The sequence below is a fragment of the Rhyacophila brunnea genome, unplaced genomic scaffold (assembly GCF_057557595.1).
Source record: "Rhyacophila brunnea isolate RB1 unplaced genomic scaffold, BYU_Rbru_1.0 scaffold_6, whole genome shotgun sequence".
Classification (NCBI taxonomy): domain Eukaryota; kingdom Metazoa; phylum Arthropoda; class Insecta; order Trichoptera; family Rhyacophilidae; genus Rhyacophila; species Rhyacophila brunnea.
In genome coordinates this window covers 1,960,572-1,976,768 of record NW_028233276.1, presented here as the reverse complement: position 1 = coordinate 1,976,768, position 16,197 = coordinate 1,960,572, and the positions used below count along the sequence as shown (strand labels likewise).

At 32.5% G+C, this 16,197-nt stretch overlaps 1 protein-coding gene across 1 annotated transcript in view; it reads right to left on the bottom strand.

Moving 5' to 3' along the window:
* Positions 1-11,576, bottom strand: part of LOC147065091 (scavenger receptor class B member 1-like) — a 178,637-nt gene extending 167,061 nt beyond the window's left edge. Inside the window, exon 1 of the mRNA XM_085956483.1 lies at positions 11,419-11,576. Within this exon, the coding sequence (XP_085812609.1) occupies positions 11,419-11,440 (22 nt within the window). The 5' untranslated portion in view covers positions 11,441-11,576. The remainder of the gene's footprint in view (positions 1-11,418) is intronic.
* Between the last annotated feature and the right edge of the window lie 4,621 nt (positions 11,577-16,197).

Genomic DNA, 16,197 nt, shown 5'->3' with positions numbered 1-16,197 from the left:
CACTTGTACTGAACCATTAATATCATTATGTGCCATCACCGTCATCTTCAATAATAATTATTTTGAGTTACAGTATCAATGTGATTCTAGGAAAGAGATATATTATAGATAATTTTACTAGGTACGTTGGTCGTTAAAATTTATGATGTTTATTTAATTTTTCGAGAGAGGCCTCAAAATCAGTAAGTACAACATGCGTTCGAGACGTCAAACCCAATAATTTTGCGTGCGGCATTTCCTTTGTCATAATATGCGCTCTCCAGAAAACTTATGTGCGATCGCATGAACATAGCTTAGATAGTAGGCACCACAGAACAGATAATAAATAGAATACCGATAGGCTATATTCAATACGCTGCATGGTGAAGCAGGCTTTTGAATGTGTGAGTGTTCTACGAAAATGAAGCACGCACTATGCACGTGCAATAGTGTGTGTAATACATCAGCATTAAATGAGCGTAAATGCATAAACTAAGAGCAGTTTTCAGTATTCGACGTAAAACGTATTCTAGACACGTGTATAAGTTTAACCCGGATTATTCCTTACTCGAGTCTGTTACCTGCTATCGCCTTAAGGTGACGCATCAGTGAAACGCCAAATAATTTTCAACTGTACGCGCGACGAAATTTTGGACTCGCTGCCATTCACTGAGAGAATGTTGACCCGGGAACACGTCACTTTGCTGCGTGATGGCGACGGGTCAATTAATTCTAAAATCGTGTAAAGATGACTAAAAACGTTACCCATTTACTTTAAAAAGAAAACATGTCAATGAATATATTATTATTGTTACTAATAGAACAATAAACAGAACATAAAATGGACGTATGTTGGATTTATATGACAATTAATATTTCGTTTGACAGGCGTCATTTTCACCCGCCACCCGCAATCCGCGCATCGCCTAGCGACGATCTTTTTAGACCGTGCCTCAACTAATGCATGGCCTTAATGTTTTCAGATACATATTCATTAATTAATACAGTTGAAATTGTAAATTATCAAAAAAAATTTCAAATTGCAAGCTTCGTATTTTTCCGCTAGGTTCTCTGCTGGCATGCCTCTCCCCCTTAACCCATTATGAAATGATATTGTTAAAAGATATATATTATATTATTATCTTGTCGTACTTTTATGTCGTTGGTACAGTTTCAAATTGACATTCTAATATACATTATTCATTCATATTTAATATTATCAATAATAGGTACACTGGTGATGACCCAATATTACGTAATACATTTTCATAATACATGGTATTTGACTATGGTCACAATATTTCCATTTCCCTCTCCACCATAGTATAAATTTTCATTTTTTTCTTGTGGTATACTGACAGCTTGTACAACTTTTAGCATATAAGTACTAAATAGGTATGTATTTTTAGCAATAAAAATTCTAGATAGGTACCTACCTAATAAAAATCATGTAAGTGGGTTTTTGTAAATGTATAATGTACTTATTTATCGTTTTTTTTCCGGTACCTAATGAACGTATTTTACTGTATGCATTTAAAAATTCATTTACCGAAAACTAATGAGGCTATGTCATTTTATTTTTTTATCTATCCCATACTTATAATAACATGTTATTATAAAAAACTCAAATTTTCAATAAATATATTTTTTTAAATAAATTATATAATCCAAAAACAATAAAAGTATTACTGGTAGGTACTCTCTACGTTTTCAAAACAATATAATTTCTTTTCCATGGCATCCGCTGATGATCATAATATATGCGTTTCTAATACCAAAAATGGTTATAAGATATTCCCTCAATCAATGTTTTGAAACTAAATTAATATAAAAACAACACGTGGCTCAACTCAGAGACAGTCACTCTGTCTACTAAAATTTATTATTAGTACTCTGACATATTTGTAAAAAAAAAACTATGCTTGCTGACGATTGCTTTCCGTATACTGCCATCTATGAAACACTGCACGCAGCTTGGAAAATTTATTAGTGTGAATTTCCACCGATGGCTGTCTCTGTGCATTGGTAAAAGTTATTGTGTGTCGTTTCGTGTTATTTTATATTGCAATGAAATAAATTAATATTATAATAATTATCCAATAATATTATTAATAAATTTAAGATAAATATTATACAATATTTAGGTAATTTATTGCTGTTTCGGGATATGTACCCATTATCTCTTAAAGTTAAGGATGCACAGCCCAAAACAGCTACTATCAACATAAAATTCTTAAACTATTAGAGCATAGTTCTGCCAATAAGACGGAAATTCAATCAAATGAAAACTAATATATAGGAAATGAAAACAACAATAATTCATTGACACTGATATTTCAATTCGATAATCGGTTTTACTAAATTAAGACATGTACAGAATCAACGAAAGTAAAGGAAAATATGTCGTATTAAATGTCACGGATATTTAATAGTTGTTCAATACCCATATTGAGATCAATTGTTAAATGAATTTGAGTGTATGGGCTGTTTATAGACACGTAAATTTATTTTGACAGCAGCTGTCAGTGGTAAATGGTAATACAGAAGGGGGCGAGTTCATAACAAAAGTAGTCTATGGTTAAGGGTTCCTTATCTTTACAATCTATAGTTAACAGATGGATTTCGGCTATTTACCAATTTTACTGTAAGTTTGTGGAAAGTACGAATTGAGCATTACGCCCTTAATACAAATGATTCAAAGTGGTCTTTAAAAATATTAGAGTTATTTACATTTTTTTCGCATACGAGTAGATGCTAATTAAAAAAATATTTTTTTGCTATTTGACAACATTTATCGTAAGGTAAAAGCGAAAATATATATAAAACACATTAAGTACATAATATTATGTTAATTTGTATTGCATTCACATATATATATATGCATAAATGACTTCTTGAAATAATAACCCAATCTAAGGGTAATATATTGCCCTTCAGTTTTTTTATGTATTAAATATTGAAATACTATACCAAAATACTATACCAATATACCAAAATAGGTATAGTAGTTTTAATATAATTAAAAGTATACTACAAAAGTACGTACGTAATTAAAACTGTAATTCTCAACAATCTACTAACTCATATTTACTAAAATGTCCTTTAGCATCCTTCATAATATAATACATAACATTAATTGTACATATTTTTGTTGCTGTTGTAATCAGTCAGTTAGAATATCATCAGTTGCACCATCAAAACAATCTAAGTGTTTTTTTGAAGCTATACATAAAGATAGTTACATAAAACATTTAATAACTGCGCCCTAAAATATGATTATACTCATATATACTCGTATATTACATAGGTATACATATTTACAGTTTCAGAATTCATTGCCTTCTTTCTACAGTTTTGCAAACAAATACATTTCCGATTTTAAAAACGCAACGTTGACATTAGATATACATGCCTACTTATTACGTTTTTTTTTTATTTATACATAAATAACTATTTATTTATTTACTTTACTGTAAAGACGCAATACTATGCATGACGTCATAATATACACATTTTATGTCAACATTATTCAAGAATATTATGATGTTTATAATAATTGAACTATGCAAAATTATTACATAAAAAACATTGCCAATCGCAATAAATCGTAAAGCTAGCAACACCTGTTAATGTATTACTAATAATAAAATGTCATTGGACTTCTACCTTTGGAATTATTTAACCTTAACCTTCGAAAGATCTTGTTTTCTTGTCTATCCAGTTTTTTACTCATATAGCCTATGTAATTAAAATGTAATGAGAAATAAATATCTGATAAATTATAACAATGTAGTGCACTGAAATAAAATATAACAATTAATAATTATTGTATCTACTATGGCAGTGACTCTCGGGTATTAAAATATTGTTTTAAATCTTATGGTTCAAAGCTGAACTATCAAAAGGCTATATACATGCTCTTTGTTTTGTTGAAAAAATACGTATGATGATGCCGTTCGACAAATTGGAATTGCCGGAATTGTATGAAATGTGAAACTTGTTTTGATACAAATAAAAAAAGGTTTCAAGCTATACACATTTTTATTTTTTAGAAAATCTATTTTCCTATGAAAATATATTAAAACAATTAATTATTACAGATAGTGCTGGTTAGTTTTTAAATTCTATTAAACTCTACCCAAACAAAACCATAATAGTTTAGGTATGCCATGGGCGAGCCGACAAAATAGTGCTCAGTTTTTCAGTCATACTTATTTGTTTTCGTTGGATTAAGAATACATATTATTACATAATGGTATTGGTCAGTTTTTTAATTCATTAATCCCTGGCTAAACCAAAGCATAATCGGTAAAAATATTCTTCTACCTCAGGGCTTGAAATGGACCGGAACGCACCGGAGCGCCGTTCCGGTTCATAAAATCGCACCGTCTCGTGAAAATATTAATTTGACCATCTTAACTAGATATGCCATTAAAAATCTAACACACATATTTTTATAAAATACACATACAATTAGAAAACTATGTTGATGTTTTCTTAAAACTATCGAGTGCTCCGGTTCGTAAAATATTCCATTTCGAGCGCTGTTCTATCTATAAAATATTTCAAATTATGTATGGTTTAATGGCATGATTTTAGACATTTCATAGATAAACGAATATTATTTGAATAGTATAGAATATGGCTTAGATTAGGCAGTGTTTAATAGATTTTTTTTAAACTAACACTATCTACACGCTGTATTCTTAGGTTAATGAAGACAAATGTGTTTGACTAACAAAGTGTTGTATTCATTACTTATGTTGGATCTTAACAGTTTTTAACGCGCCCATTTATGTATGTGTACATGAATGCCACGATGACCGCGCGGCTTAAGCGTCGGCCTATAGCGTTGTGCGTCCCGGGTTTGTATCCTGGGTTTGGAAAATATAAATATTGTTATTAATTTGTGTGTGTATGGTATGGACCTAATAGGTTGAGCAAGTAGCTGACATCCATTTCTCGTAAAAACAAAATCTGTTAATACAAACCTCCACTCATGAGGTGGAGGCCCATATGATCTTATTAGGATTGGACATGGTCGAAAAAAAATGAATTGGGCTCGTTCAGACGGAGACACACGTATTTTGCGTTCATTTATATGTATACGCAGTATCCAGAGATACTGGTATCTGGACACCGATGTTTCGTGTGAAACGGCTGTTACACTGCTTGAATATTGTGAAATTGTATTGTTTTCTTTAAATAAACACCGTTTTCCGCTAGAGTTTAAAATATTCCGGGATCATTCTTACATCGATGATAATTAATAAACAGATGCCGTCTCAGCGGGTCTATTCTATACAAAAGACTGCTTTCGTACGCTAAAACCGCTAACTAGGGTATGTTTGTATCGAATTATTAGCACGTATTGTAACAATTACAATAAGTGGGTACTAATTGTTGCAATAAATGCTATATTGTAGCAGCATGCCCCTTGGCTGTGCTCAAATTTGAGCAAGAGCGATAGAGGGAGAGCGAAAGAGATACAGTTTCGACTGTATAAACGGCTAACTGATTGATACAATTATAATATTTCAATACAAAATGTATGTAATAAAATAAATATTAACACATTATCACGTTATCACGTTAGCGTGCCTTTTGTGTAGAATAGACCTGCAGGACCCCATTCCAGACTATATCAGCAAGGTAGTTAGTTTTTCTGCTTTCATAGTTGGTCTAAAAAAACTCATTCGTCATTATATTTAATATCGCACTCGCGTTTTGTTCGAAATAAATCACAGTGATACAATCGCATACTTTGGATTCGGTCCACCGAACGCGTTGTTGTAAGTATACATTATATTATTTGGCATTCCTATAAATACAATCAAGTGATGCACTTAAATTGGATATAATTCGGACAATACAACTGTGTAATCAAGGCCTTTCCATATATTGGTATAATTTAAATCAACAATCTACATATTATATCTAATAATATATAAAGTAATATTTTGTTTTAGTGAATGCTATTCAAAACATAATTATACGGGCTTGACATAAAGTTGTACCTAATATTTATAAATTGCTATTGCATAATGTTTGATATTAGCGTTTTTAATATTAATATTGTTGAAATAAACCAAAAATACTATTGATATCAATAACAATTACACATGCATACGTAATTGTAATGTCAGTGTTTCCTAATATCGCTCGTATACGTCGTTAGCTGAATACAGAACTACTATTCTAACTCACATTTGAAATATTTTACAGAAAAGTTTTTTGAAACAACCTAATTCAATTATGTATTATTTATATAGACAAGTGTTTGCACCTTCTACTTGTACTTCTCATTGCTGCCCATATTCAAATCCAGAAATTTCCACAGAAAAACTCCCGGCTCTATAAAACCGTCATACGCACAGTCATTGCATACGGGTGCGAGTCATGGACGCTAAATATTAAAGCAGCTGAAATGGTGGACTGCTCTGAGAGAAAGATCCTGAGGCGGATATACGGACCCATGAATAATGGTGGGGGGTGGAGAATTAGGTACAACACGGAACTATAATACCGCTTATACTAAGATTCAAAACTCTCCACCTTCATAAAACTCCAGAGGCTAAACTGGGTAGGCCATGTCCAGCGCATGCCTGAGTCACGGATGCCGAAGAAGATCCTCGAAGGAAACCCAGGGGGGGAAATGCTAGTGGAAAAGCCACGCACACGATAGGGTGATAACATTACAAAAGATGCCAACCAGGTGCTAAAATTAGGAACTTGAAAAGACGTGCGGAGGACCGTTCCGGCTAGAGAACTGCGGTGGAGGAGGCCAGGGCTCGACTTGAGCTGTAGCGCCATCGAAGAAGAAGAAGTGTTTGCACCATTTTTTTCATCAATAATCCTACTAAAATATGATGCATACATTTATCCATAAAAATAAGACATAACAACAGTAAGTTATTTCAAAGAACTCTCTCGTAAAAAAAAATCAAATGTAAATTAGAGCATTTCTGCATTCAACTGACGACGTGCATTGATTTACTTAAATTAAACCATCGCGATAATAACTGTTTCAAACTCCTTTTACATGCGCATGGATTTACCGCTGACAGTACGTATTATCGTGCAAGTTACAAGATTGCATGCATATATTATCGAAAAATTTCAGCGGCTTTTGAATTTTCACGCGATAGTTGAAACTTGTATGATGTATGCGCCTGCGTAGTAGAACGATAGTGGCAAGCCTGTCAGAAAAAAACGAAAGACACCTCGCAGCGTATTTTGACGTTTACCAATTTTCACAACCTATGAAATAGCACCATATAATAACAACAACGCGTCTTACTTACGCTTGAATGAGATTACAAACAAAATAATATTGCTGTTTTATTTTAGAGATTCAAATAATATCTCCAAAGTATGTCATTTACACTTACTATGGTTTTACAGTAACAGTGTGACATATATCGCTAATCGAAAAGATAATTACTGGAAAAAATTGGTCATCCGGTGGTAGCCAAGAGGTATAAAACGCCCAAAAAGTAGACCTAGAGGTCACTGAATCGAATTCTGCGTAAATATGACGTGGCAAAGCAACTCACAAGAACAAGAATCAGCTTTGAGAGGTCTTCACCTAGCAGTAGTCCAAGTAATGGTGGTCAGACTGAAGAGATAACTTAGCAAAATTATACGTATGTTTTGTATGAATATTATCATTAACTGCATAATCATTATTTATATAAATTACTAATGATCGTGAGGAATCTAATGTAGACTCATTATAAAATAATTATTTAACGTTTATCTTGAAAAATATGTTTTAATTACTACCATTTAACATAATATCAAAGTACCAAGAACATCGTACATAAATTATTATAAGTTTATATATGCGTCTGTTTTAAATCATGAACATGTTGTTTCTGATGATTATTTCGAATTATCAAGCAATAATTGAATATAAATGCTGTAGGAAAATTCATGACACCACCTAACAGACAATTATCAAATCCGACCGTCACAATAATTAGCATACCGAATTATCAAATGTAATTTTTTCCGGCGGTATTTTCACGTTCACTGAAATAATAATATGTCAGTAAATGCACTGGCACTTTGGTCAGAAAAATTACTTTGAAAGTTGTCTTATTAAATCTGTATGCGAAAAGTAAACTTTGCTAAGTGCATATTACCGAATTTACAGGAGAGTCGAATTATTAGTGTCTATTAATTACCCTTCAAACAACTGGTATTTGTTACTACGACGATTTAAAATACATATACTTAATATTTTATGTAATAAAATTCTTTGTTATGTATTGTTTTTAATTTTAAAATATTTTTTTAGTGCAGACAAAGAGCGTCTGCGCACTGGAAAGACCAAGTAAAAGAACTGACTGAGGGCATCATTCATTCTGCCCTGAGAGAAGCGGAAGATCGAGAAGGATGGAAAGTCTTTATCGCACAAAGGATAGCGACATTAAATAGTGGTCACGATCCTCAGCCATGAGCGTACGACCAAGAAGATGTAAAAATAAACATGTATCTGTTTACTCCCCTGCATTTTAACATTCTATATTATTATAGGTTACTATGCTTGGTGATATTTATCAAGATGGGCCACGATAAAATTTCTTTGAATAATTCTGTTATAACTGAATTTTGTAAAATTTTGACTTAACACCATAGTTTACCTGTCATATACAGAAATTATTTGTGAAATGGTAATATAAATATAATACATTAGTTTATTTTGTAGTCTTTTCGCGTCATTCCCAGTATGCAGTTTCCATGTTAGGTTGCGCTACTTATATATTTTGGATTTCTGTTACATTAAGGGTCCATGTTTTACACGATGGCCGCGCGGCTTAAGCGTCGGCCTATAACGTCGTGGGTTCCAGGTTCGAATCCTGAGTCTGACAAGTATACATATTGTTTTTCAATTTGTGAATGAGTAAGAGTATTTAACTAATATGTTTAGCAAGTGGCCGACATCCATTTCTCGTAAAAACAAAATCTGTTAATACAAACTTCTACTTTGTGCGTGTCTATATGATCTTATTATGATCGGACATGGTCGGAGGGGTTTCACACGTATACGTGAACACTGGTAACATATTATATTGGTTGAACACTTTACGCTTCAGACGGGAGGTTACTAGGTAGGAGACAGGCGTCCAAATGCGCTCCATGACATTTGGGTTATGTATACAATGTAAATACACCGAAGCTTATTTTAGTTAATGTCTAAAAGAGAAATTCACTGAAAGTTAATTTCTTCTTGACCTATTTTTGTTGGGTATTTAACTGCATTTATCTGGGGGAAAAAACATTTGAAAAAAAACAGACTAACTCAATATCACTTGATTAGATAATCGTCTACTTTCAATGAATTACGTTTGCATTTCATTTTTTTGCTTCAAAAATAGTTTAGTGCTAGTTGAATCGGATATTTTGAAATACTTTGCGATAACGTTTATTTGGAAACAAAATTCCAAATTTACTATGTATTTAGAAAGTATTACTTGACGAAAAAATCAAAAATATTTAACCAATAAACTTATTTAATGCTAATGGATTTAAGTTTTGTACTATTCCATTTGTGTCGTTTTATGCCTCCCGGATTTCGCCTTTTGGCATCTTCAGGCACTGTGTACTAACTGTGTAAGTGTGTATTTGTCTTTTGGTGAGTATACACAGCGCCTGAAGATGCCAAAAGAAGAAACCCGGATCGCAAAAAAAACTAGATTAATAATATATACGTGCGTTACTATGGAAATAAAAATGACATTTCAGTATTATTTGTATCAAGTACACATTTTTTTGATCGTTTAAGCTAGCAAGTCAAGTTAATATTATTCAACAGAAAATCTGAAAACGTTATATATAGAAAGTTATTTTATCTTGTAAGTATTTCATATCAATGCTTATAAATTTAGAATAACTATTTATTCTTCATCGTCTCCAAGTGACAGGCAAGATTATATGTGCTAGAAGCAAAAAGAAGAAAGTATGTTCAAATGGAAAAAAATATTATTTCTATTAAAATATTTAACTACTTATTTTTTTATTGTTTAAAACGTGTTCTAAATCGTGTTCAACTCTCGCTCTCTCACCTTCCGCCATGTCAGACCTGCAACGCGTAGATCGCTTTTGCAGAACCGCCGTAGGGTGAGTGAGGGCCGGCCACGGCGAAAAAACCCTTGGGGTAAGAGTTGGCGATGGACCGAAGTAAGTTGTGCGAACTTGTGCTACCCCTATGTCTCAATACAGAGACATGATAGGGTAAACTAAGTATGTAAGTAAGTTGTGGTCGGATTTAAAGTTGGAATCGTAAGTGTGGCCTGATTTGAAGTGGGAGTGTGATTAGATTTTTCAAATGAGTCTATTACTACACAAAATAATATAGGAAAACCTGGAGAACATCAGAAAGCAGGCTTAAAATTATTACATATACACACTACTTTATTATGTCGCTTGATCTTAAAATCCCCAGATTATATTATCACCAGTCTCGTGGAGGTACACTCTAATTGCTAAGTGACGATCGGGATAACTAACTTGTACCGAGCATATTACACGTAAGGATTATTTACAATATTACTAATGATTCGTCCGATGAAGTGCAATATAAATCTTTATTCCTATGCTATTCTCTATCGAGCACCATTGAGGTGATGTTCACTTGACTGACTACTTACTGCTGAGAACAGTTCAGTATAGCAACACCCATACTGCCCTTTCAAGGAAGAAGGCAGTAACTGACTCTCACACACTTTCGAGATAAATGACAAAATGTTTTTTCTTCAAATTTTAGTAAGTACTTACTTTGAATTAATAAAATGTTAATGGATGTTAAAATACAAAGTACTTAATAAAAACACGCCAGTAAAATAAACAGAAAGTTTTTAAAGCATAGGTAGCCTCACTCTATGACATTGATCTAAATACTAGACTGAGTAGAAATAAATAAGCTGACAAACAAATTAATATTGTTAAATATTATAAAAATATATCAACGAACCTTTCTTCCATTATTTTCGCCTAAAAATTCCACTGAGAAAGCACATCAATTTGGATATATATTTGACAGATCGATAAGCATGAAGTTGTCATCGATACAAAAATGAATTAATATCTTAGCAAACAAGCAGTAACTGCAATAATCAGGTGCAATAACTGTCTTTTTGCTAAGAAATGTGTATCATTTTAACAGATGTCTTTTTTTCACTTAGGAATTTAACGATATTTTAGTGATAATACAGATTTTAAAGTGAATAGCATAAATAGTTTTCAGAATTATCTAACGGATGGCATTCATAACTCAATTTCATAATTTTTGCGAGTTACTGCCTCCTTCCTTAGAAGGGCAGCATACCACACATAGAGATTATATGTCATAAAATGCGGCATCTTCCTCTCCCATATATGCGTAATACGTATACAGTAATTCATGAATTATATTTAAAAGAAAAATGTACTTACGGCATGCCTTTATGTTCGCCATGATGGGATTCTGGCTGAAATATACTCAGCCCAGAGAACTTCACACCGATTCACTTTTTAAACTCACACTTTTTACACAACCCCACAGGAAAAAACAACAAAAAAACTTTGCACTCAGATAATACTATTAAATTGTCCACAGTCGAAAATTGCCAAAAATTACCGAAATCACTGCGTTTTTTGCGGCCCACTCTGCAATCAAAACATAAAAATAGATGTCAATAAAATAATATTATATTTTTTTGTATATCGCATGTGGCGTATGAAATTTTCATTAATCACTTCAAATACAAATAATTTTGGATGATTCATTTTGATAGTTCAGTAGTTTTTAAAACATATTTTGTTATTTTTAACGTAATGATGATTACTGGATGAAAAAAATATTATTGAGAAATAAGTCGTACTAACATTATGTTATGTCAAAATGCATCGTTTACTACATCATCCTATTTAAATAGTATTTCTAATGTTTAACCATATGTCTTAAACTTACAAACTTAATATTTTTCAAATTAGCACCTGTCATTTATCGGATTTTGTTTCCTTCTATCTTATTGATACAAAATTCAAAAGAAAGACAGAAACCTGCACAAATGTCATGGTAAAATTTATTATCGTCTTGTTAATTTAAGGTGGACATGGATAAGTACGTACAAATAAAATTTATTTCATTTCCCAACCAGAGCGCGTTATAGCATTTCAGCGCATTTATTCTATATACAATGCTGCTATAAGCCGCTATCGGTAGCTATTGAGGGTAGATTATCATATTTATGTATTGATGTATTATAATTGTTATAATAAATTAGCCATCTAAACTATCAAAACTGTCTATATTGCTCTAAAAGTTAACACAGCCAAGAGAGGCGCTGTTACATAGCACTTTTTGACAGTTCGTACGATTAACTTATTGTAACAATAAACCGCCTCAATACATAAATATAATAAACTACCCTTGATAGCAACCCTGTGTATAAAATAGATGCGCAGGGTGTGTTACAAATTATTGTCCCCAGAAATTATATTGATTATCACTGGGTCCCATTCGCTGCGTCCAACGCAACTGGTGCGTTGCCCATCAGGTAGACATTAGATATAATTAGCATGCTATTTAAATAGTAATTAAAAGTTCCGCAGCCAATTGTCGAATCCCACTTCTTTGGAGTGTTAGAAGAAATTTTAAAAAATCTGAAGAACCAATAATATGACTTGTTTTCGTCTTTGGAATTATAATAATTTTCTCATACCCTTGCTTTCAGGCTGATATTGTTACTCATATAAATGATCAAAACATTTATCACAAACTATAAAGCATTATACGCTCACGTTGACCGAGCGGTTTACAAATTGGCTTATAATGTCGTGGGTCTCAGGTTCGAATCCTGAGTCTGGGAAATATACATATTATTTTCCGATCTGTGTATGGTATCGGAGAATGGACCTGATAGGTTGAGCAAGTGGCTGACATCCATTTCTCGTAAAAACAAAAATCTGATAATACAAACCTCCACTCTGTGGATGCCCATATGGTATTATTAGGTCGGACATGGTCAAAAGAAGAAAAGAAAGAAAAAGTAAAGCATAAACATAGTAAGGCTTACAAAAAGTTTAAATTCTGCGAAGAAAGCTACCTCTTTGGCGCCAAAAAATTGAAAAAAAGCAATCTCTCGATTCTTCTTTACTTGCATAATACTAAGTAGTCCCAGAAGTACCCGACCTGACGGATAGATAGCAGTTGTTGTTTGAAAATAATAACCATGATAGAAATTACCAACCTTATAAAGCCTAAGTTTGAAGTATGACGACGCTACGTTGTTCAGTAATTATTTGTCAGCCATCAACAGTGAACGCTTTCAGTGAATTTGTAAATATGGAAAAAATTGGTCATAGTTATGTGATACAATACTTTCATTTGAAAGGCTTCAGTTCAACCAATATCAAAGCGGCGCTAGATTCTACTCTGGGGGTGTCTGCTCCTTTCTTTACAACATTAACATATTGGATGGCTGAGTTTGAACAAGCTCGGACGAGCTGCGAAGACGAACATCGCAGTGGTCGACCAAATGAGGTGACCATGCCAGAAATGGTGACGAAAATTTACAAAATGGTATTGGATGAACGTCGACTAAAAAAGAAAGTTCAGTTTCATCAGGACAATTCATCAGTTTACACATTCGTTATCACGATGGCCAAAATCAATGAGTTATAAGTTCGAATTGCTTCCTCACGCACCCTATTCGCCAGATTTAGCCCCCTCGGATTATTTTCTATTTCCAAACTTGAAAAAATGGCTCGGTGGTAAAAGATTTGCCAACAATGAAGAGGTGGAGTCTACGGCTGATGGCTATTTTGAGGAGCTCGACGATTCTCACTATAAACAGGGTATCAAAGCTATTGAACATCGCTGGGAAAAGTGCATCAACCTAAAAGAAAACTACGTAGAGAAATAAAAATATTTTTTCCTAATTTTTTTGTGTTTTCTTTGTTAGGTCGGGTACTTCTGGGACTACCCTCGTAATACTATAATTATGTATTACTGCTTAATAGTTGTTAGCGTAAATATAACTGCAATCAATACATCGGATTTCGATTAACAGAGCCAAGTGAAATGTCATTATATACGTTATCTATGTCAGAAATTAAAAAAAAAACACAACTAATAATAATATGTAGAATGTCCATCTAATACTAAGTTTATGAATCAATTTACTTTCCTGTCAACATTCAAATAAAGAACTCCACTAATTAAAATAAAAAAAATATGGTAGATACTCAATCTACGTAATTAAACATTGATCATTTCCGGTTTCATCCGCTAAAAATCACTTTGCCAACTGATGTGTTAGCAGTTTCCCTCTGAGCGGATGAAACTGGTCATAATTTATATTAAATCGTACTATTTTTTTTATTATCATTAAAATAATATCATTCCACCAACCGATAGTGAACAACGTTACGAGCTACATTGAAAAATTATTTTGTAATATCAGTAGTAAAAGTAGATAATTACCTACGCAAAATTTGCTAATGGCAACATTATCTTAGTGAGGCAATCTTACGCTAAAATTTAAGGCTATCGTCATTATTTATAAGTGAAAATTAATTGAAAACTTTCATGGTAATGAACAGAGAAAAATTTAAATATTTCCTATTTCACCGTGAATAATTTGCCACTTAAAGGTGTATTGGCAACTTTTTCAATATCATGACTAAAAGACCGACCGCATCAAACTTATAAAAAATGACCAGATACTTTTTGTGTCAATAATTAAATGTGTCATCGTAAAAATGTAAATATTATTACATTCAGTTCTAGTTTAACATTTCAAACATTATGCACTTAGTTTTATCAATTTTTCAGATATTCTGTAGTCCAGACTATTCACAAAGGTGATATTTTTTTAAATTATTAATAACTATGTCCTTGCTTTTTTTGTATAAGATGGTTGATAGTAATTTAGAAAAATCACAAACACCCAGGCTTTGATAAAATCACATAAATATTGTGTTCTCACCGGGAATCAAACCCAGAAATCTCGGGTGGAACGCCAGCGCCTTACGCACTACACCACGAGAGCCGCCACACACAAAGTTGGTATTATATATTTTTGTAAAATACATTGAGATTAAATAACATCTTGGCAAACGGTTATAACTGCTGTTTACACAATTTTACAGGAGAGTAAAAACAACGTTTTTAAATCAGTCTGACAAGTAAGAGTCAGTTTATTAGATATTTTAAAGTATTCAGATGCAGATATCTTTTAACGTTACTTTGTGAACAATAAAGTTGCAGCTCTAATATTTTGCCACAACAAAGAATGTACAATTTGAAACATATATTATGGAAGAAAATTTAAAAAGTGAAATAACTGCAGTTATAATCGTCTGTCACCACAGTACCGTAATATTATCAAGTGAGGACCGGCTGAATTTAAGTGCTCCGGTGACCAAATTGAGAAAATTGACTTTAGAGTTGAATTTACGATTGTCAATTCTACATAACTTTTTTAAACATTTTGTAAAAGAGGTTTCATTTTTAAATGATCTTTTTTATTATTCCTTAATTTTATATTTATTACGATTTTAAGTATTTTGTGAGCTTCTAGGTTCGTAAATGCACTACTAAAATTAGGAAATATCAGTTTACTTTTCAGCAATATTACTATACTTAATTTTAATTAAAGTAATTGTGTCATTCAGAGACATAATATTATACAGTCTGTAACACCTCGACTTACGCTACCCTGACTTACGCGAACTCGAGGGTTACGCAGTTCTTTATCCAACACTTCAGACCCAGTTCCACCAGAAAAGTAAAAAATGGCAATTGCAAGCTTAACCGATGGTCTCAACTCAATTGAAAAGGGCTTATTTTTTTTTATAAAACATAGACTCCAACGAAAAACGCGTTATGGCTACAAAACAAGGAATAAAAAAATATATTAAATTGCTTCGAAGAAATTCTGCATGAAAAAAAGAAGGTGTTGTGTCGTCAGATAAATTTGTTAGATTTTATGAAGCCATTAACATCGACAATTTATTTACGTAACTCATTTATTTTTTTAATATTTTATACATATTTTTCTTCTAAACTAGACATGTTTTTGTTTCGTCTCGATCCCAATTAAACAAAATTTATATGTATTTATATGCAAAGGTCTACCCCAACTGACGCAAATTCGACTTACGTGATTTTCGTCGGAACCACATATCGCGTAACTTTGAGGAATTACTGTTTTATTAATAAACTAA